Consider the following 23,009-nt stretch of genomic DNA (forward strand, 5'->3'; position numbering starts at 1 on the left):
CGAATCCTGAGTTCAGTTTTGGGCCCCTCACTACAGGAAAGACACTGAGGTGCTGGAGAGAGTTCAGAGAAGGGCGATGAAGCTGGTGAGGGGCCTGGAGCACAAGGCTGATGAGAAGCAGCTGAGGGAACTGGGGCTGTTTGGCCTGGAGAAAAGGAGGCTGAGGGAAGACCTTATCGCTGTCTACAACTACCTGAAAGGAGGTTGTAGCAGGAAGGGTGTTGGTTTCTTCTCCCAAGTAGCAAGTGATAGGACAAGAGGAAACGGCTTCAAGTTGCGCCAGGGGAGGTTTAGATTCGTTATCAGGAAAAACTTATTTACTGAAAGGTTGAGTCACCATCCCTGGAGGTGTTTAGAAGATGCATAAGTAAAGTTCTGAGGGTCACAGTTTAGAGGTGGACTTGGCAGTGTTAGGTCAACATTTGGACTCCATGATTTTAAAAGTCTTTTCGAACCAAAACAATTCTATGGCGATTGTAGCAGCTGACTTGAGTATGACATCTTGAGCAAAAGCCGAGACTGATACCGACACACAACTGGTGGACACCAAAGTGAGGAGTGCAGAGAGAACACAAATCTGAGCGTGCTAACAGTCCTCCTGAAAGGGAGTTGTCAGCACCAATACGTGGAACTGCAGGCTGACCATCAGAGGCCATAAGAAGATAAGAATGTGTTGGGCCCATGATGGCAACTGAAATCCTTCCTTCCCAGTGAAGCAATACTCAGCCCTGAAGGTCCCCCACCAAGCCAGTCTGTGCAAGTACACTGCTCAAAACCGCAGAATGCTGATGGCAAGCAAGATTGCACTAAGTTTCATTTGGGCTTCTTAGAAGCAGCAGCGATTAAGGAGACAGACCATTCCTACAGCATCATTTCGGCGTCCCTCCTTTGTCCTCCAAGCACCCATTTCCTAGCCAGAAGAGATGCAGATGAAAAGAGGTGTGTGTCAAACCAAACAGCAGGCAGGCTGCTACTATGGATTAGTATTCAGCTTTGTCAGGGCAGCTGTGCAACACAACCCTCAACCAACCTATTTACTTAAGGCCTCCGGCAAGTAAGAAATGAAAAGAAAGCCAGAGCTACAAAATTACCATAGAAAAGGTCAAAGTGGAAACAAACAGAACCGGTGGTACTAATACTGTAATCAATATTTAACGGAAAGGCTGTCTCGTACCCTGACACTCATATGTACCAAAAGGTTTCAAAACTTTTATTGCATTTTTTTTTAATTAATCTCGTGTGCTAGGTTCCACGTGTAAAATTAGTATTACTTACAGCTGGTGAAGAGATTTTGAAGAGACTGCAGGTTTTTAAATCAAGCATACACAGAGACTTCTGGTTTCAGAAAACTAAGGTGCTCAGCAATTGGGGGATTTAAGAAGTACACTTTAGGTTGCATGGACTCCAGAGCAGAAAAACTTTGCAAAAATTTATTCTAATATACATGACACAGCACAACATAAACCATCAGGTTAGTCTTCTAACCTCAAATCAGTGTTTAACATTAATTCAAGTTAGCCTTTTATTAACAGTGAAAGACTGCAATCAGTATCCGGAAAGCATCCCACAAAACTGCTAAATCGCTTATTTTCATTGACAAAACCCAATATATTATTCTGTGATTTCTGCAACAAAAATATCTATCACACAAAAAATTCTACATAAAAATATTGTTAACAAAGGTTTTGCTATCACTGATTATACACACATTAATCAAAAAAATCATTATTATTTAATGAAAAAAGGATGAAGCATCTTGCATGCTATTCCACATAAAAAACTAATTGGTTTAAGGATGGAAAACCAAGAATAATATCAGAGAAGGTTCTGCCAAGTTGGAATCTTCTGTCCACTGCAGACTGTACCTGAGGGGTCCCCAGTTCCCCTGATGCTGCTTCTTGCCTGTTACATTTTGCATTTTTACACTCTTCATCTGACAACATGCAGCCTCAATAACTCCTCTACAAAACACCAGTCTGCCAACAGCGCTGTCCAAGAGCAACACCCAGAGGCTAAGGATATTGCTACAGCAACCCTGCACATTTTGACCTGTTTCTTTCTGAGAAGAAAGGAGAACTTTCATAAAGTAACATTTTCCTGTAAAAATAAGGAGCTGACAAAATTCTTTCAATGGTAACATTAACAGCGAAGTGTTGCAGGCAAACCTGCTCATGAAAAATCACACCTTTCTAGCTATTGCAAACAACATTTAAGAACAGATGATATATACACAAACTCACATAGAGCAAATAAGCAGTAGTTTTTGCAAATGCCTGTGTACAGTATTTTGGTTACTAGTAGCACTGAAAAGGATCAATTAGGAGGATGCCTGCTCTCTTCTCTAGAAAACCAGTTGCGTTTTTCAAATGCAGAAAGAAAGAAAAGAGGCAGGCTACTCTCCACTTCCTTTACCAGTTGTCCGAGTAGTTTTTTTTTCTTAAATCTTAAAGGCAGTTGCTGCAGGAACAACTTGTCTATGCAATAACAAAAAACCTCCAGCAAAAATGTAATACTCTAGGGCACTTTTAAGAGGAACGTGTTATCTGGAACCACAGCAAGAAGAGGACTAGAAAACTGGATACAAAATTGAAGATCTCTGGCATCTAACCAGCCTATTCGCTGTAAATGTAGAGCCTATGTAACAGGCGAAGAAAAATGCTGATAAACTAAGAACACGATCAGTAAAACCACACTTATACCTCCAAACACTTATTTAAAATAAAATATACTTAAATGAAAACTCAGTGAGGATTGTGTAAGCACAAAACATTAGAGCATCTACCGAACCTTTTATATTTTGAGATTTCAGATCAGAAAAAATATTTGAAAACCAAACAAAACCAGAAGTCTCAATAAAACACTTGATGGAAAAGTTCCTCATCTATCAAGTAGGGTTTGCTCCATTCTCAGTTAATCACATTTTCATCTGTCTTCTCAGAATCGGGTTCTTCACAAGGCTCATGCTCTTCGCCTGGTTGTGGTGAAACTGGAGTCGCACCAACTGTGAGGAAGCAATCATCCCTCAGCACCTGCTCAGCTGTCAGTCTGTTACAGCAGAACAAATTCACGAGAAGAGATTTAACTTTATCATCCTACAAAACAGAGGGAGAAGGATTTCATCGGTAAGCAAAACAAACTCGATTACAAATAACAACCAAGTATCTGAAGAACACATCTTCCAAGTGCTATGGGCCAAAAGCCCTTCACAAAAGGTTGTGCCACAGCATTCCCAATGGTCAGCAACACTTGACAGCAATAACACTCATTAACAACAAAACCAAGCACTCAGCATCCACTCTGTCAACCTGGTGCCAGCAGATTTCACAGAAGAGCATGAGTTATTAGATTTTAAAATATCAATTCACTGAACTACTATAAATTAGAGAAATATTCAAGTTGGTCTTTCTACTGAGAAGGAACAGAACAGGTGCCATAACAGAACAGGTGCCATCTACAACTTCTTTTAGGTTTTGTCACATTGGTTTCTCTCTCTACAAGAGTACAGGACCAAAAAAAAAAGAACAAAGTAATGGGCTCTAAATCACAAGCAGCTATTTTGCTATTAACGCATCACTTACACTTAGGCTCTTTGGGTTTATCAGAAGGGATTACGTGCCTAAATGCTCAGCACGTGAACAGTGCCGGACCCCATATACAAAACATAAAACCACAGCTGCTACACTTGTGCATCAACATCAGCTGTCAAGGAAGAGGATTTGCACAAGAAGACTGCATGACAATCTTAAACACTGATCTAGAGATCTAGATCACCGAAATTCGATGGGAACAGAACCCTTCCATAGGAAGGCTTGCTTATTCAGCCTCCAAGCCAGCAAACCTCTGAGCAGGGTGAAGGGAACAGCAAAGCACAAGGTACCTGCACACTGCTCACCTATCCCCATTTCACCCAGACAGAGAATCACTGTGATGCAAAGGAATGTACGCAAGTAGTCCAAAACTTGAAGACAGAAACAAGCAGACAATTTCCAGCTCTTCTATGCATTATCAGAGTGGCTCTGCAGAACTGGCCACTCCCCAAATAATCTGAAATCTGGGTGAAAATATGAGATCTGAAAAGTGTTGATCTTACAGGTGCAAAGGACTGTTAAACATTTACAAAACATTTCAAATGCTCCAGGGAAAATCTCTAGTTAAGATCCAAACATGTGCAATGAAATATAGGAGTGAACCATGACTACACAACTTCCTCTGCAAAATTAAAACTGAAGAACATCCGAGCATTTAAAGAGCTTGAAAATCTTTATGCCTGTATATTTCCATTTCATGACACTGTCAAATATCTGTCAACAACAAATATCCCCTTCTCACCATCTTCTCGCACCAAGGAAACTGAAAATTGATTCCACAAGGAATATTGCTGTGGGACAATAACACTGCATCATGTTTACTCCATTTCATTGTGTTCGTTCTTTTTTTTTAAATACGCAAAACTGGATGCTAAAACACACTGAACACTGAAGCTTGGCATGGCTAAATGAATGGGTACAAGATCTTAGCTCTGAACTTTGCTTTTCCTCGACAGTTAGCTAGCATTCATATCCCCGTTTTAAAGCTTAACATTATTTTCCTGGGGCAATTTTACATTTGCTGAAAACCACAAAAATTTTACTAGTTACAAGTGCACAATTCCTTTGAGCACGAGACTGAGATGGAAGAGAAATTACCAGCCTGTCAAGAGCCTGCAGATGGGCATGGAGATTAATTCTGAATAAGCTGATTATAGATAAAGCACTTAAAAGCAAAATAGATTTTCCTCAAGAACTGGGACAAGGATTAACAGCCAGAGGTCTAAAAGATTCCCCAAGAAACAGCTGAAAGATATTTATTAACATTACATTTCTCAGTAAAACCCTGTTGTGTGTTCATGTGCACTGCAGGCAGCACAAGTTGCTTTCCAGCAGATTTTGGGGGCTGGGGCACGTGCACACATGCATCCAGGATGAATCCTTAAAAACTGCCACCAATGATAAGAGTCATTAGGACTGTGTACCTGACACAGTCAAAATCAAGCGCTGCTCCTTTTCATCAGGGAAAAAAAGTTAAAGCAACTTGCTCTTAATAAAAGCTATAGAATTCATTAATTCCTGCTAAGAACAATAATGGTTAAATGCATTAATTGTCATTGAGATACAGGCAGCTGTTTGCACTTCAGAAGATACCTGCTGCAGCAGAACACAGAAGTATGAAACTCTGAAACTGGCCATTTAAACTTTGATTTGCATACCTCAGACCTTATTTGTAAAACATTATCACAGCAGAAGTTTTATGGAAAACAGGAGTGAACTAACTCCTATTTTTCATGTCCCAGGAAATCTTTTCTACTTCCTTGAACGAGTTTCCTTTATGCATAAAAGTCCTTTTTTTCAGTATTATGCATAAACCTGAATGACACACCAGGCAGGGGGTTCTGTACAAGTTTTGTGGAAGAAATTTAAAAACCCCTAGTTAGCCCTAACGGTGAATCATGAAGTAGTGAATCTTCTTTCCTATAGTACTGTGTGTTTCATTATATTAATTTAGTTTTTAATAAGAAATGAAGCAACTATAATGAGTGATAAGAGAAACTATTTACAGGATCACCTCCCTGCTCAAATGCTACATGTTTGATTCTTTTATTTTCCATCATAGTGGCACACTGGAAATAATTTTGCAGAGGGATTTGGTAGACAGTCCTGTGCTTTACCAGTGATGCTTTCATCACTGGAGAACATAGTTGAAATGAAGTTATTAAAAGACATACTGTTGAGGATAAGAGTCATGTAATAAAACAAGATCATTTACAGTACTGTGTTTATACAGTGATACACAAGATACCCTGCCTAGATGCTGGATCCACTATGGCTGTGTTAGTCTGCTACTGTACCGTGCCAGTTTCTTAAGCTAAACACAGTAAACAGGCTACTCTAAGCTCATAATGAACACAGCTCTAGTAATGTAGCCCTATGCTTTAATAGTTATCTCCACAAAGCAGGCAATACACTAGTGTAACCAACAAAAAGGGATTTTTTTTTTAATCTGGGTTTCTTCTTCCCTTGACAAAACAAACCAAATTTATCTGATCAACAGCAACTCCACTGCTTTGTTTTCTACCTTTCCATCTACTTTTCCATTTACTTTTTTGGAAAACAGGAGGATTAACTTCTTCCCTATAATCCTTAGAAAATTCTATCCACAATCCAAGACTTCACTTAAAAGCTAAACAAAGTCACCTGCTTGCAGGTATTTTAATAATAGTATAAGGCTTGATTTAAGGAGTTCCATGGCCTCCTCAAATTTAGGTAAAACAGTAAGCTCTCACTTAAAGTAAAATCAACAGAATAAGTATGGTATGAGAAGTAGTCCATACAGATTTAAAAAGAAAACACAACACAATGGCAATCCCTTGAGTGGGATCCCTTGATGGGAAAGACACAGGACAAGAACAAAGCCATCAGTAGCTACACAGGCAGAAGCACAGCAAAAAGTATGAAGCAGAAACTAGTCTGGGAAGGCTAATTATTTGAAAAAGGTCCATAACCCTCCCAGTGAATTTCATTAAACTATATGGTGGCATGTCTTTCATTATACCAACTTTTACAAGGAGGAAAAGGAACTGCCTGTAGCAAGGGCAGAAGAGGTTGACAGCAGGCAATAAAAATGGTCTTAACTCTTGGCCAGAAGGCCAAAAGCTTATGGGAAAGAGAGTTTCAGAAGAAAATAAACCCAAGGAAAGACAAGTTTTCAAGTAACTAAGGCACACAGAAAGAAGGCCAAAAAATTATCTGTTTATGATCAACATCCAAGAGATGTGTAAGTTAGCAAAGGATTGACTTCAAAGTTGGAGACCTACATTGAATAAAATGAAGGCACACAGGTCTACTTCTTATTCTCAAAGAGATACTGAGACACTGAGCAAGGATACGCTTCAAAAAAGGGACTGAAAATAGAGTTCAGGGTGACAACAGTTGGTAGCATACAGTACATGGAGAAGAACAGTTGAAAGTAGAAAGAATGAAAGCAGCAACACAAGTTCATATCATGCAGGGTCCACTTTCATCTGTGCATTTGTTTCAGAGGCATAGGAAAGTTTGTTCCACACACAAAAACAAAATGAACAAAAAAACACCACCTCCACAAAGAATAAAAGGCGCGATGCACTTATACAACTGCATTTAGGTGATTAAAATGGAATTTGGCTGTTTTATTAATGCTCAAGCACTGCGCAATCATTACGTAGGAAAACAGATGTACAAAGTCAACTCCTCTGACTACAGTAAAGGTAGGTTCCTAATTCAAATATTTCCTTTGAGGCTGAATCTCACTGACTTATTCCCCAAGTCTGTAACTTGGTGTCATTCCATGAATAGTTAACTGTGAAGGAGCTGCTCCTCCTGAGGTTGGAGTTAAATATTAAGAAACTCTGGGGTTTTCTACCTTCTCAAACATCATTCAATTTGTACATACTATTTAGAATTATTGAAACAGTCAATTAAGAGCATTTTCTCAACCCAGCACTTACAATGAAGGGAGGAAGGGGAGGAAGGAAGGGGAGGAAGGAAGGGGAGGAAGGAAGGGGAGGAAATCAATTCAATACCCCTAAACAAGAGCAGTCTAATCTTCCTCATCTGACAACTGACGTACCATGACAACCACATCCACCTCAGGTGTTCCATCTTCTTTTAAGCCAAACTCCTGGTTTTGAACGCAAAGCTGTAAATGAAAAGATACATAATGTGTAACACTGGTGGGTTTTTCCCTTTAGTTTAACAAAACCAAATATCAGTCAAGGAGATTCCAGGTTTCAAGTGATAATGGATTGTTATGGGAAAATGGGAGGGAAAGGCTTTTTTCCTAATTTCACAGTAGGGTGAAACATGCACGGGGCTAAGTTCCCCTTACACAAAAACAAGTGGAAAAATAGTATCAAAAGAAACTTTTAAAGGTGAAAAGAAAGAGACTTTTAAAAATACAACTCAAAGTCCATGCCCAAGCTGTACATTTCATTATATAATTCTCTTTAAGAAATGCTGAGGGATAAGTGCATTCTAACAGACAAATGTGAACCCTGTACCCATAAACAAAGTAAAATTTCCGCAGCCTTTACTATTGCCTAGAACTGTGCCCAAGTACAGCATTTTTCAAAACCCTGCCTGCAGGTTAAGCTGAAAATGCCTCTATTCTGAACAATTACACAGACAGCAAAAGGAAGCGTCTGTTGAGTCAGCGCTGGGCTCTTGTGCCACAGATCAGCAGAGAACTCTCCAAACCACTGCCTCAATTTTGAAGGTGGCACTGCTGCTTAATAAGGGAGAACACAATTTCAGTTGCCCAACATGAAACTGGCAACTGTTGAACCTAACAGTAACACTTGAGCCAGAATTTTCCATCAAATGATCAATACACCACCAAGTCTGAGCTGAAGATCAGGTACATGTGGGTTAATCTGAAATTCAGCTGGTACACTTGGATGAGGTTTCAGAAGAATGCCCATCTTGCTGCATCTCAGATGTTCTTTTCAAGCCATTTGTAAAACTGTCTTTTTTTTCCTTTTTTTTAAATTTTTACTGTTTGTGGGGTTTTTGGTGGGATTTTGGGGTTTGTTTCTTTTTGTTGGGGTTTTTTTGTTTGTTTACTCACTTCTACTTGCAAAGACCTTTTTTCTAGAACAGATTAAGATAAGAATAGTGGTACTAAAAGTGTACTAGCTAAACCGTACCACATTAATAAATAGTAAGAACTGAAAATCCACAGCATGAGGAAAAAAAGCATAATTTTTCTTCATATTACTATACAAATTACATTGTATATATGTTACAGAAAAATGCGCTGTCTTCTGCCCATGATCATAACTTTCATTTGTTCCACACTTACTACTCAGTTAAAATATTAACACTTATTTTGCCAAAATAGTTCAAAGCAGAAGCTGGAGACAACATTTTTTGCTCTTTATAGGCCTGCTACAGTTCCATTATGTTACTAGAAGCTCTTCCATGAGTCATAACATACCCAGAAGAGGAGGCAGCCATAAGCATACATGTCAGAGGCTGGAGAAGCTGGCTGTCCCATCTTCAGTTCAGGAGAAACTAAGCTCAGGGTACTGACCACCATGGTGTTTGCAGCAGCACGTTCCTCCTACGGGGAAAAATACTGCAGTTGTAATTTCAAGCAAGACCAACAGCACATTGAAGCAGATGTATCTCCTTCTGGTTTTTAATGTGTCACACAACTTCACTATAGAGTTCTGTGCTGACCCAGACTGAAATGTAAAAACCTCCTTTAATGATAAAAAGGGGTGTGCAAAATGAGATACAGATGACAGATGTATCAAACTAACTGTAATAGAAGAACAGGAATGGCAGATTTTACTCCATACTAGAACTATTACAGCTGATAAGGTGGTAAAGAACACAAATTGCAAAACTTCTCAAATTAGAAAAAAAAATCACAAATATTAAAAGACATTTGGCAATATTTTGGAAAACTTTAGTTCTGAAGTTCAGTTCTGTCAGCTTTCCTATTTTTATTTCTCTGACTTTCTGGTGTTTACCTGAAACTAGCTGCTTCCTCCCTCCTGCTTTCCAGCATATTTTTAGGACTGCCTACTCTCAAAATAAAAGCTAGACTCTGAGCTTCTATCCCCCTCCATAACAGCAGCCAGCACCAGCTATAGCCAGACTGGAGAAGACTTGTCTCCAGGTTGCCAAGAGTACTCGGAGACACATTAGTTACCAGCTCCACTCAAGCATGAGGGTGCCAGAGCACTGGAACAAGCTGCCCGGAGAGGTTGTGGAGCCTCCTTCTCTGGAGACATTCAAACCCACCTGGACACATTCCTGTGCCATCTCCTCAAGACGAACCTGCTTTAGCAGGTGGGTTGGACTAGGTGATCTCCAGAGGTCATATAAATGCAAGTAAATATAGGCAACATGTAAAACCCTGTTAATTTACCAAACAATGCCACAGATTAAAACATATACTAGAACCCCATAACCTATCAAACACAAAGGCAAAGACTTCCCATGAGCTTGGCCAGCCCTTCATCAAACATGAGTTCCTACTCCCACCTCTGATGATGCTGATTACCACTAACTACACAAGACAGAGAGCCAACAAAAAGTACTGCAACTTCTTTTTTTGTTCCTCTGTTTTGCTTAACCAGAGCCCATGCTCAGTAATTGTTTCCCCCCCTGCCAAGATCAGATTGTGTTTACAAAAACTTCGATAAAACTCAAACTGTTCAACCCTATTCACAATGTAAGAGCCCCACCACTGAGCAAATGTTTATCAATAAGTATTTCAAACTGCAAACACAGTTGTGTTTTGATATATAATTCTGACTAAAAGTCACTAAGGATTTTTTACCTCTGATTTCGTGAAATCGAAGTCTCCAACAATTCCCTGTTTTCGATTCACAACAAACACGTTATTTCCATGCAGAGATCCGTGGACTATATTAGCTCCATGCAACGTTTGCAGACCTTGGGCCACTCCTTTCATCACTTTTAATGTCTCCTGATGATTCAAGTGTTTATTGCAAAGATTGATATGGAAAAAACAAAGCACAGTATCAAGTAAATTTCTATTCAGAACCAAGACTTCTTTTTTTTTTTAAGGTTTGTACAAACTGAAACCTCATGCTAATTCCATATTATGAACTATGGGTTAATTCCCAGTAAGATTATTATGACTTCCACAGCCAGGTAGGAAAAAAAATGCAGTCACTGATTAACAAATCACTAACACAAAAAATATGGAGAGAAAAAAAAAAAAAACACAAAAAACCCATGCAACTTGGACCTTTACAAGTAGCTCCAAGTCAGCAAAAAGAAGCTTCAAGTCAGCAAAAAGAAGCTTCAAGTCATCAAACAGAATTAGAGAAAAGACTGTATTAGCTTCCAACTACTGCTTCTTTGAGAAGGGATGATGATCCAAACTGCCCATACGCTGTGTGGGCAGGAGGGAGACGAAAGGCGGGGGGTGAAGTGAGGGAGGAGAGGAAAAAAATATAAAATTACACACACAAGAGTCCTCTGAAACTTCAATACAGAAATGTGTGTCCCTGAATATTTAACATGTTCACCTCCAGTACTTTTAAAACGTACCGGTAATACAGCTGAGGCATTAATTTCAATAGAAAAGTGTATCCAAGTAAAATCTCTTTGAGAAAGTTATAAACTACTGCCTGACCAAATGCTAAGAATGCCAGTCAAGCTATTCTGCGCAACTCTGTACAGGCACTGTCAGCCTCCAAAGGAAGTACACTGGTGAAACACCATCAGCACCGCAAGATATAGCAAAGCAATAAGAGTTCAGTTCAAAAACATGCAAAATAAAATGCTGATAGTCTAAGTAGTTATACTTACTTCCAAAGTTAAAGGTGTATCAGCCTGTAAAGCTCCTAGACTTGCTCCTGGGTAGTACGGGACCATTAAATATATCAAAGGATCAGACTTCAACAACAATTACAAAAAAAAAAAAAAAAGAAAAAGAAAAGAAACATTGTTTCAAATATCAGGAATATTGGGAAGTGTAACATGCACCAGATGTGTGATAAACAAATTCACTATGTTTACTAAGTAGACAGTTTAGACAAAACTCAGAAAATATTTTTCTGATTCCAGCTTAAAATGTTAGAGCTTTAAGGTCCAACTGCAAGTCTTTCAGCTTAAACCAGAAATTAAGATCATCAATTTGAATCTTGCCTTGCAGAAAAGAAGGAACAACAGTTGTAATAATCCAGATTTCTCCTTCTGATGATCCCAAGCTCTGTGATACTTGGCAACTCTTTCTACGACCTTGGCTTCTGAGCTTACATCTACAGAGTATCCCTTAAAAACAAAACAGATACCCAAGCTATTACTTTTAATGTCTGTAATATTATTGCATTAAACTTTTTTTTTTTAATTGAAGAAATGCATATTATTAGATGCCATGAGATAAACTTCTCTCCTACTTAACACAAAACTCAAATTCCAACTGCGTAGACTATATTTTTTATTCAATCTTAGAAAGACTATAGCAACAAAAGAGGGAACTTGTCTCTAATTTGAGATTTCAATAAGCCCAATCAAAAGCAAGAAGAATATTTATAACTGTGCCTCTCAGACTACTACATCCCTGGTTCCCCAATTACTGGCACACTGGTAAAGAAAAAGAGTAAGGGAAAAGGAGCAGTTCCTGAAATTTCTCAGTGAAATAATCAGGAAGACAAACCAGCATCTGCAAAAAGAAACAGAAGTAATGAACAAAATAAAAGGTCTATCAGATACCAGAAAGAACAGACAGTAGAGAGGAAGGACTGTGCACAACAGCAGTCCTCAGAAGTTGTGGGGAAAAAAAAAAAAAATCAGTAAGCAACACAGAAGCAATCCAGAAGGAAAACAGTGCTTCATGTTCTACAGACCCCGACAAAAAAATCTGCCACCAGAAAAGGGCTGTTAAACACAGAGATATGAAAGGAACACTGGAGCTCATTCAGAATCAGCAGGTTAATAAGTTAAGGCCTCACCTGCAGCACTAACTGAAAGCCAGTGCCAACATTACCTTTAAAAGAACCTTCTGGCCCTGAATTTCTGAACACACTAAAGGGCGCTTCGTGCTCAGTTCCTTCATGGGCTCAGCATCCAAAAGATCTCGCTCCAGGCTGCAGGCCAGAAGTCCTCCAGAGTTCTGAAGCACATGTACAGGCAGATACCCAGGGTAAGCACAGGGCATTTCACAGCTGGCAGGATTCAGAGGCTTCAACTACCTCTCCTCTCCCTCAGTCAACTTAGCAAAGCACAAAACCAGATGGGACAACTTAAAAAGTTACAGCATTTCTTCCCAAGAGATTTATCATGATGATTCAGCTAATGAAATGCACTCCTTGAACACCTTCCAGAAGAGGAGGACAAGGAGGAAGACCACAACAAACAATGCTCAGGGTATATGTCACCTCAATGGACAGAGGTGCATTGTCGGTGCAGAGCCTTGATAGTGCGTGAAACAATAACTGGCAGTGCAAGCAAACACAGTCTCTGCTTACCATATAGTTTAGAATTCCTGCTTCTGGATAAAGAAGTGGTAACTCAGGGAACCATTTCTGTACCAAATATGTAAGCTTCTCCTAAAGGAAGGAAACAAGGCCCACAGCTTCAGGTCACTAGTTTCTGACACGTATGTACACACACACTGATATTCGCTATGTATATCCAGGACATTCAAATGTACACTGACCATGACTGCACCTTCTTCAACAACACTACTCAGAACAACACTGTCATTTGCTTTTAGAGACACACACAAAAACACACCCATCAGCACCACACACTCACACAAAAAATGAAACAACCAATGGCACACAACACTAATACAGCCAACTTGATATGCACAGATTTTTGAAAGCACAGAGGGTGGGTAACGTGAAGAACCCAAACAGCTCATGCGCTATCATGGAAAACATCTCGTCTTTTCTACAGGTGGGTCTAAAGAAAGGAAAACAACTTCACTAGGAGTAAGTGGAGGAAGACTGAAATTAAGAAGTACCACAGACTGGGACAGCATCTCAAGTGACCCCAGATCCTGCACAGCTGTAATGCTGCACGGTAACTATCACACACAAAACTGCTGGAGGGGTAGGAACATCAGCATCACAAATCCTGGTGCCCTTCTACTCACTCACAAGGCAATGATTTCCAATTCTTCCCTCCATATAGAGGACTTAGAAAAATGGTGATCTCCTTCGCGACAGTATAAAAGGCTGTTTAACCTAGTCATAAGGAAACAGTTCCCCTTCTTGCAAGAAATGCAGTTTTTCTTCAGCGACTGAGCTTACATTTTCACCTGCAGCTCTTCTGGATTGGGAACTACAGCTCACTTTTTTTTTCTCCCCTCACCCCCTTATAGAGGGAGGAAGGAGAGGAAGGTCTGAAGAATCAGTGTTCAAATAGATATAAAACTGATGAGCTTCCATGCCTTCTCCCGTCAGTCTCACTGGGCCATCTTAACATTCAACATTACAAAAATCACTTTTTTTAATTACCCAGAAAAGACATTAAAGCAACAGAAACACAGATGTGCCTCATACAGGTTTTAGTTCCCTAAGTAGTTTAATATTTACATATTCTTCTTGCTCCTTGGATATTTCCTGAAGAACCCTGTTTCGCAGATCGGCAATTTCCTCTTTTATTCTCGTCATTTCACACTCACTGTAATCATCAGACTGCATCAGGAATAACAAAGTTAGTGTATAATTCTCATTCTGCTATTATACCAAACAATGGTAATCTACTATATCGAGATTAAAAAACAGCTTCCACATCACCATTCTAGAGTTGAATATATTCTCAAATGTGTATTTTAGTCAGTTTCCTTCCTGGAAACCCAAGAGAATCTCTTAAAACCTGATCACTGAGAAAGGCGTTCCAATTATTTATGTGACAGACCAAGTGTTCTAGCCCTTTGTGTACTTGGTTCCTAAGTCAAAGAGCATTTTTCTTTTAATTAGCTGATCACATATATTCATAACAGCAACATCATTCATCTACAAGCAATGTCTGGTTGTATAAATCATTCACTTTTTTCTCTCACAAGCAGGTTTTTCCCTCGTGTCACCTCATTATTCAGGAACCCTTTTCCCAATGGATTTCATTAGCGTGTCTCATTTTAAATCCCTCTTGGAAGCTTACTGCCCCTTTACAATGCTTACAGAGAGGCACATGCAGGTTCTTTTTTTCCTTAAGCATCATCAGAATAATTAACGTGCGATCAAGCAAACAGCACTGAAACTGGGGTAATATTTACATTCTTTTTATTTCTCTGAGGGGTAGTGGGGAACCCTGAAAACTAGAACAAACATTGACCTCTGTCACTGAAGCGGAGATGCAGTTACTATTAATGAAGTCGAAACTTGCAGTAATCACACAGCCAGCACAGTAAAAAGAGCTGGACAAAACTGTGCGTGCTGTGAGCAGCAACCACCACCAGAGGGACCTGGTTAAAAGCACAGTGGCATTGATGGGGACTGAAACAGAAAGATGGCTATGGACCCATTTTTTTGGTTGTTTTTTTTTTAAAGCCATTCAGACTTGGTCTCAGGGGACTGTAAAACTTCCACAATTAAAGGCAAAATTCAAGTCAGAAAACGAACTGTTCTATATAGCTACCACTTACTTGGAACGGACAAAATTCATGTTTCTAAACCAATTTTAAAAACAATAGACAAAGCCACCAACACTGTAAATATTTTCATACCTCCTCCAAATTGTTCTTCTCAACCAGCTTCCACCTTAACTGGGCCTTTAAGCTTTTCACAGTTTTCTTAACTGATGATAAGTTGTTAATATCAGGTCTTCTATTCAGCCATTCCTCAACCTGTTTTTTGAACTAGGAGGAAAAGAAGGAAAAAAAAAAATCTGAAAGTATCCAAGCATTCTATTTTTACATGTTTTAGTCCAACACATTAGAGGAACTGCCTGAAGCCTATTTGACTTCAGCTTTTCCAGGTTTTTCCCCACAGAAGAAGGTTTTATTGTGTTTCACTTTAATTACATCAACCACCTTCTGGAAAACCAACATTCCACTTAAAGCTCAATCCCTCTAAGTTATATACTACTGATTTGTAATGAATTCAGAGACTCGAGCTTCCACTGCTCTGTTTTTTAAAAAAGTATCTTTGTATTTAACCGAAATGAAGCATTGGTTGAGGTAATGCACAACTGCAATTCTCAAGCTATAAATACATAAGACAACAACTTTCAAAAAGAAATTATGTCACAAAGGGCTACTCATATAGATTAGTGTGACAGAAATCAATAAGGCACAAACTCACCTCAACACTGGCCAAGTATCTGTTCTGTATGGCAGCAATCAGACTTTGCTCCTCACGAATGTTATGTACAACTTTATTGTAAGCGCTCATAATTATTCTCTTCTCTGCTTCATCATGTTCCTGGATTGAATTACACAGAGGGAGACTAAAGACTTGAGAGTTGCTCTTAATTTATACACATCAGTGTTTAACATGTAAAACCTTTACTGAGAAATTCCATCGTTAATGGAAAAAATTGTTTATCAGATTTTTCTCTCTCTTCTTAAGGAGATTCTATAAAAGGGAGTTAGCAAGTCTAAGAGTTCATTGAATAGTTTCAATAGAATAAAACTCATTGGCACTTCTATGCAAAAGTCCAATTTAATATTCCATATGGTGTGCAAGAATTGTTTTTTAAGGACAGCATGGTTAAATAGATAGGAAGCATTAAAGCATGCAACCACTCTTCTAAAATAGTCACCGGTTCTATCAGAGAGCAGTCACAAGCAGACTAAACTACTGGTTTGTTGTTAGTATGATGCTACACTAGAGGACAGGTTCAGCTTTTGCTGATGCAACCATTCCCTGGCACAGCAGGGACTCTCATTGCAAAGGCGATGCAAGTATTGTAACTCAAAGAGTCAGCAAAAGAGAATGGAGGAAATGCTCATCAGAAAAGGTAAATAACTGGGAAAAAAGGTTAACACAAGCACAGAAAAAGATTACCAATAAGGCAAGAACATTTGACCCACGCAAAATGAGAATGATGAAAACCTATTCATGTCTTAAAACTGGAAAAAGTAAATTTATCCATACTCATTCACCCAGAGAGGCAATTCTGTTATTTTATACAGAAACTTTTCATCACCTGTATTCTCAACACAAGCAGTGAAACTCAGCAGACCTCAAAGAAAGCTTATCTGCTCATAGAGAGGGAAGAACCAGTTTTTCTAGTATTTCTTAGTTAAGCTAATACACAGCTAAGCCTGAGCTTAGTTAAGCTTACATACAGCTAAGTTCCTGTAATACAAAGCTATACTCTCCCTGTTGCCTGGAAAACACACTCTCTTCTCTCCAGGGAGCAACTTGAGTGATTTTATCACATTTCTTAAAAAAAAAAAAAAAAAAAAAAAAAAAAAAGGGAAAAAAAGCTGCCTTGTAGTTAATAAACTCACCAGATGCATTAAGAAAAGCATTACACTGAAATCAAAGGTGTATCAAATATATAGAAGTCATGACACAATAGGCATGATTAGAACGCACATTTAAGTCAGTATCCAGTTCTTCACAAATGGCCAACTCAACCTTTTTGAGAATTTCATCCGCAGTGCTGACCGCTTCCTCTAAATCTGAAGATGCTTCTGCCATCAGGTCAAAACACTTCAAAGAGAAAAGAAACAAAATCAGCCTTGGAATTGAGAGAAAGAATTCAGCAAGCAGACCGCAAAAACATGCAAGAAGTTCTGCAAATACTGTAAATCTAATCATGATTTGCATCAGATCTCATCTTTAACTGCCTCACCACTTGAGTGATAAAACTAACAGAGTTAAGATTCACCAGGCAAGAAGGAAGTTGATTCCCTAATCACATTTTGATTTTTATCAAAAATGAAACAATAGAATAATCTAAATCCTTCTCCTCCTGCGTTTCATGTCAAAAATCCATGTGTGCTGCCCACTCAGTCATACAAAAGATGCTCAGTATGTCAGTTTCACTACGGAGTGAAATAAAAGTTAAAGATTTCACCAGGAAACCCGAAGAGTTTTCACATAAGTCAGAAATAATTTACCTTCGAGATATAAAGATACAGAAGATGCCAGAGGGGGAAAAAAAAAAAATCAGTAAGATCAACTTGTAATTACATTGAATGTTGTTTTCAGCAAAATTTTTTAGTCATATCTGCAGAAGAAGAGATATTACACTGGCAACAAGAACTAAAATGAAAATATGGACCTGTATTTAACATGCAAGATACACAGTCATAATAGTAACCTGCAAACCTCACCTTGTTCATTTACCTATCAAGCATGTGTACTTCCCTAAAGGTTGTGAAAATATTTTATTGCCTTAACGTAACTAAAACCAAAAAACTTCAACAGATCCAAATTCAAACAACCTGTTGCTCCTCAAAGCCTGGAGTTGCGCACTGGAAAGGAGCTGCCAAGTCTCTGAAAATTTCCTTGTCTGCAACTGACCTGTTTCCTATTGCAGCTTCTGACTGATGCTACATGACATTAACTTGGATTCAGAAAGGGAGGAAGACAAGTATCTATTTAAAATATGGGGAGGGGAAACACTTCAAAGAAACATTTGCTGTAAGTGAGTGCTCACACTTTTTTTTAACAGAGGAGCTAGAACTTAAGTTGCAACAGAATAATCGCATATCAAAAGCTGAAATTATTAAGAAGGATAAATGAAAAGTTCTTCCTTGGTCTACCTAGCAGTGCTTTACCAAACCATGCCAAAAGTCTGTATTTCCTGTGTTTCTGAAATGTTTGTGGAAAAGTTCAGATTTGAAACAGCTGAATTAAAGTCAGCACTACACTAATGAACTTCAGTCACTTTCACACATGCACAACAGCACCCTGAGTTGCATCCAGCAACCACAGGAACCCAACTGCAGGTTTGTTTGCCCCTTTAGTAACTGATATGATTATAAATATCTGCAGGTAATTATATTCATTAACATTATACTGCACATGACATGTATCAAGTCTACACTGCTGCTGTACAGCATTTACTGTCAAGTCAAGGAACATGGTTATTTGTAACAGCGTCTCTGGGTACAATGAAATGCAAAGGCAGAAAACCTGTTCACCATGAAAAGGCACGAGCCTGGTGGACTCTGTATAATTCACATGGGCAGGAAGGTTACGCTGACACGAACTGAGAACTTGTACACACAAGTGCAACAAGACACAGAGCAAGGAAGCTGGGGCTGCAGGAATGGAGGGAGAGCAGCTTTACAGTCTTCCCAGGAAGATTAGGAGTCCATAACTGAGCAAGAACATAGATATTAAGCACGGAGAAGGGAAAGCCACAAAGTTACCTCCCTACTTTGCATTCTCTTTACAAGCAGAACCAAGTCGATGGCAACCTACTTCCACCATCCATCTGCTTTTAAGACAAGTAACACACACTCAACTTCAATGCTCCAAACCTCCCACAACTCAGAGACACAGGATCACAATGGTATTCCAGAAAATACTGCAGGACATGGAAACAGAAATGGACAATTTATTCGCATAAATTCTTCACACTCAGCATTTCAATTAGGAAAAAAATTCTATTATATATTTGTCTGCATCCTGTACATAGCTCATGTCAAGTCAGCCTGGCTTGTTCTTTGCAGTGATTTTTCATCACCTCTTTCAGCAGCATTTATGAACCAGAACCTTTTAAAATCTGAAGTCTTTCTATCCAAAGGCCACTTGAAATGACCACTTGAAGAACTTCCGTCACAAAACTAAAAAATAGAGAACATCCATATAAAAGTTATACTTGCATAAAAGTACTGATCTTTATACAAAAGATGACCTTTCATAAAAAAGCATAAACTCTGGCTCACTGCAAAGGTCCACTAAGAATAAATTTACACTCCATTCTTCAATGTGTTACCTTTCCCTCTGTATTGGGGTGCTGCTCATATGCACAATCTCCCTGCCGTAGGTAGTTGTCCCTACTAAAGCCTGCTCCTCACAAGCTCAGTTAGACAGCATCATTCTTCATCTTTTTCACCAACAAGAAATATTTAGGGTTAGCCTTACCTTTAAGATGCCACCGAACCAGTCAGCAAGAATTTGCAGAGCTGTGTCTGTATCATTTCTGACGCAAACTAATTTCTTCATTTTACCACTCTTCCACTCTAAGAACTGTTGAAATACCTCCTCAGAGTCATCTGCTTCAGAACCCTGGCCATACACCATCTCCAGAGAAGCAGACAGTTCCTGTGCATCAAGTGAATCGAATGAAAACAGGTTTGCAAACCAGAACAATTTTGTGACAGTACACTATCTATAAAAATCAAGACATTTAATGCAGAAGAAGTTAGCACTACTTTCTGGTATAGAATTATTTCTACTTTAAAGGCCACTTTCTATATCCAGGGAAGTATATTTTATATTCTACTTTCCTCTCAGATCTAGTGGCAGTATGTCTACTCGAAAATACAATGCAGAAAAGGATCTCGTACAGAGATCATAGTCTGATTTTTCCCTTCAAAACATGGAAGGAAAAGACGCCACAAAAAGCTTAACAGCTCATAAGAAGTCATTTTTAGTCTAGTTTCTTCTTCCTTATGGATTGGACTTCAAAGTCTTGTCCATTAGGAGAAAGATCAAAATGGGGTTCAATTTATAATGCTCCTCATAGAACTACTCAAATTCAGAAAACCAAGTGAACTTGTACTAAGAAATAAGGTGAGCAGCCAGATACCCAAGGAATGCTTCTGGGCTGGTCCCTCCCTTCAAAAGTCACTCTTCTGATGCACCTTCACTGTCACACTGATTCCCAGATGGAACAGGCATTACCTACGTGCCTGACACTTGAAAGCACTCTGAAACGAGTTTCACAGTCTGGAAACTTCTATTTCCATCTAAAAGCCAGGTATTCTGCAAGTATATGAAGCACGGGGTCCACCTTCTTTTCACTTGTATTGGAAAACAAGCCGAGTGCTACACATAAGGGAAAGGCATCCAGGCTAAAGCTCAGGGCAAACAGAAACCACTTTTAAACAAAGGGCAGTCTGTCAAATGACCTGGGTCAGAGAGGAATTTATCAGTCAATTATCAGTGGAGACAATGTCCTGACGGAAAGCAGTCTTCCTTGCACCTGAGTGAAAAGTCCCATGCTGGAAAATACTTGAGACCTACATTGGTGTTTGCAGGCAATTTTCTGTATTTCACAAGAGAAAATCCTCCCTGAACAGTGGGATCTGACTGAATGAACCTGTGCTTTTGTAACAAATAGCCTCCTTCAGATTTCAGAATACACCATTTTACTAATCCACTTCATTCCAGACAAGACGACTAAAGAAACCCTGAGAAAGGCTGCTGACAGGTTGCTTATATATGGTGTTTCACTATTTTTTCTTTTCTCAGATCCTAGTACATCTGAATTAAATATCACAGACCTTCCCAAACAACATCTAGGTCACGCAGATGGAAAAAAAAAATAAAAACAAAACCAACAACAACAAACCATACCACACCAACTCTGTCTCTCCTTCTCTTGAGAGAGGTTTTCATCTTTGCATCCCTTGAGACTCAACAGCCAATACTATAAAAAAAGCAAGATGACAGAACTTGATGCCACTTGTCAGGAGCCCTTCAAACTCTTAAAACACAGAAGTTATATGAGAAACCGAGCGTAACTCAAAGGCAAACACACCACCCGACAGTACCACCACACGCCAGAACGCAGCCGCAATGAACTCCCCTGGCTGGGGCCTGCAGGTGCTGTGGGGTAAGGATGGGAGCTTGTCCAATTTTACAGAACTACACGATGACACCACAACCAGGCCCACCTCCACAGACACACTGTGGCAGAAGCTGCAAAAGTTCCAATTGAGGCCAGTGGCCACAAAAAAAAAAATCAAAACTGTTTTATAAAATTCTAAAACTAGTTTAATAGCAATAGTTACTGTAATGAACAGCATTCATTTAGTACAACAGATCATTTGAAACAGCGATTTTCAACTGAGCCAGGTGACATGAGCTTTGTAAAAATACACTTGTCTATAAGCAACTACAAAAAGTAGGTATGTGCTAAATTCATGGAGGCTACCTAAATGACTCAAGCGCACAACAGATTTTTCTCACATTGTTTTTTGAACAGCTGGATTTTAATACACCAGAGTACACATGGGTAGAAAATGGCATGGCAAGGGAGAAGCCAGATTCAAATGGACCAATCTAAAGGAGGGAGAAAAAAAAAACTGGCCCATTTAGCAGCAGCCAAAGGTGAGTGACAGAACTGAGAAAAGTGTCCAGTAACAGCTCCACATCCAGGATCACATCCTGCTTATAAAAACAGCAGCACTACCTATACCAGAAGAGCATCTGCATGCATTCCAACAGACTGCCCTCATGGAAAGAATCCAGTAAGTTACACCCTATTTCTACCTGTTTATTTTTCATACTATAAACACTCTTACCTAAAACACAAGCAACTTCACCAGCAAATGGATGCAGAAACAGGCTCCAGAAGAATAGCAAGCTGCCATATGAAGGTGGCTCAGCAGCCTACATGCACTTGTCCTGGGCACTTTCTCCAAGTGTGGTAAGTCAAAACACAGAATGTCCTGAGTCAGAAGGGACCCACAAGGATCATTGAGTGAAACTCCTGTACCTGCACATGACAGCCCCACAGTTCACACCATGTGTCTGAGGGTGTTGTCCAGTCTCTTCTTGAACACTGCCAGGCTTGGGGCTGTGACACCTCCCTGGGGAGCCTGTTTCAATGCTCCACCACCCTCTGGGAGAAGAACCTTTTCCTAATGTCCAACCTAAACCTCCCCTGGCACATCTACCTGACGTTCCTTCAGGTTCTGTCATTGGTCACCAGACAGAAGAGTTCGACTCCTACCCCTCCTCCCCTCCCCTCATGAGGAAGCTGTAGCCACCATGAGGTCTCCCCTCAGTCTCCTCCAGGCTGAACAAACCAAGTGACTTTAGCAGTTTCTCATACAGCTTCCCCTCCAAACCCTTCACCAACTTCTTGGCCCTCTTCTGGACACTCTCCAGTAGCTTTATATCCTCTTTATCCCATGGCACCCAGAACTGCACACAGTGCTCTGGGTGAGGCCGCACCAGTGCAGAGCAGAGCGAGACAATCCCCTCCCTCACCTGGCTGGCAATGCTGTGCTGGATGCACCCAGGACACCGTTGACCTCTTGGCTGCCAGGACACACTGTTGCCTCATGTTCAACTTGCCATTGACAGGAACCCCCAGAACCATCTCCGTGGAGCTGCTTTCCAGTCTGTCGTTCCCCAGTCTGTATGTACAGCCAGGGTTGCCGTGTCCCAGGTGCAAAATCCGGCACTTGCCCTTGTTGAACTTCACGTGGTTGGTGATTGTCCAGTTCTCCAATTTGTCCAGATCCCTCTCCAGGGCCTCTCTGCCCTCAAGACTGTCAGCAGCTCCTCTAATTGTGTGTCATCAGCAAACTTACTAAGCAATCCCTCACATCCTGATTCTAAGTCATTTATGAAGATACTAAAG

The 23,009-nt window shown here is 39.7% G+C and overlaps 1 protein-coding gene across 1 annotated transcript in view; it reads right to left on the reverse strand.

The window, feature by feature from the left end:
- Window positions 1–2,906: 2,906 nt before the first annotated feature.
- Window positions 2,907–23,009, reverse strand: part of STK31 (serine/threonine kinase 31) — a gene marked incomplete at both ends in the record, with an annotated part of 40,020 nt that continues 19,917 nt past the window's right edge. The window contains 13 exons of the mRNA XM_082044604.1: window positions 2,907–3,092; window positions 7,642–7,710; window positions 9,007–9,132; window positions 10,363–10,512; window positions 11,364–11,450; window positions 11,703–11,828; window positions 12,544–12,669; window positions 13,025–13,105; window positions 14,099–14,200; window positions 15,232–15,363; window positions 15,809–15,928; window positions 17,051–17,167; window positions 19,556–19,735. Of these exons, the coding sequence (XP_081900730.1) occupies window positions 2,907–3,092; window positions 7,642–7,710; window positions 9,007–9,132; window positions 10,363–10,512; window positions 11,364–11,450; window positions 11,703–11,828; window positions 12,544–12,669; window positions 13,025–13,105; window positions 14,099–14,200; window positions 15,232–15,363; window positions 15,809–15,928; window positions 17,051–17,167; window positions 19,556–19,735 (1,602 nt within the window). The remainder of the gene's footprint in view (window positions 3,093–7,641; window positions 7,711–9,006; window positions 9,133–10,362; window positions 10,513–11,363; window positions 11,451–11,702; window positions 11,829–12,543; window positions 12,670–13,024; window positions 13,106–14,098; window positions 14,201–15,231; window positions 15,364–15,808; window positions 15,929–17,050; window positions 17,168–19,555; window positions 19,736–23,009) is intronic.

Source organism: Streptopelia decaocto, assembly GCF_964273445.1.
Source record: "Streptopelia decaocto genome assembly, chromosome: 2".
Taxonomy (NCBI): domain Eukaryota; kingdom Metazoa; phylum Chordata; class Aves; order Columbiformes; family Columbidae; genus Streptopelia; species Streptopelia decaocto.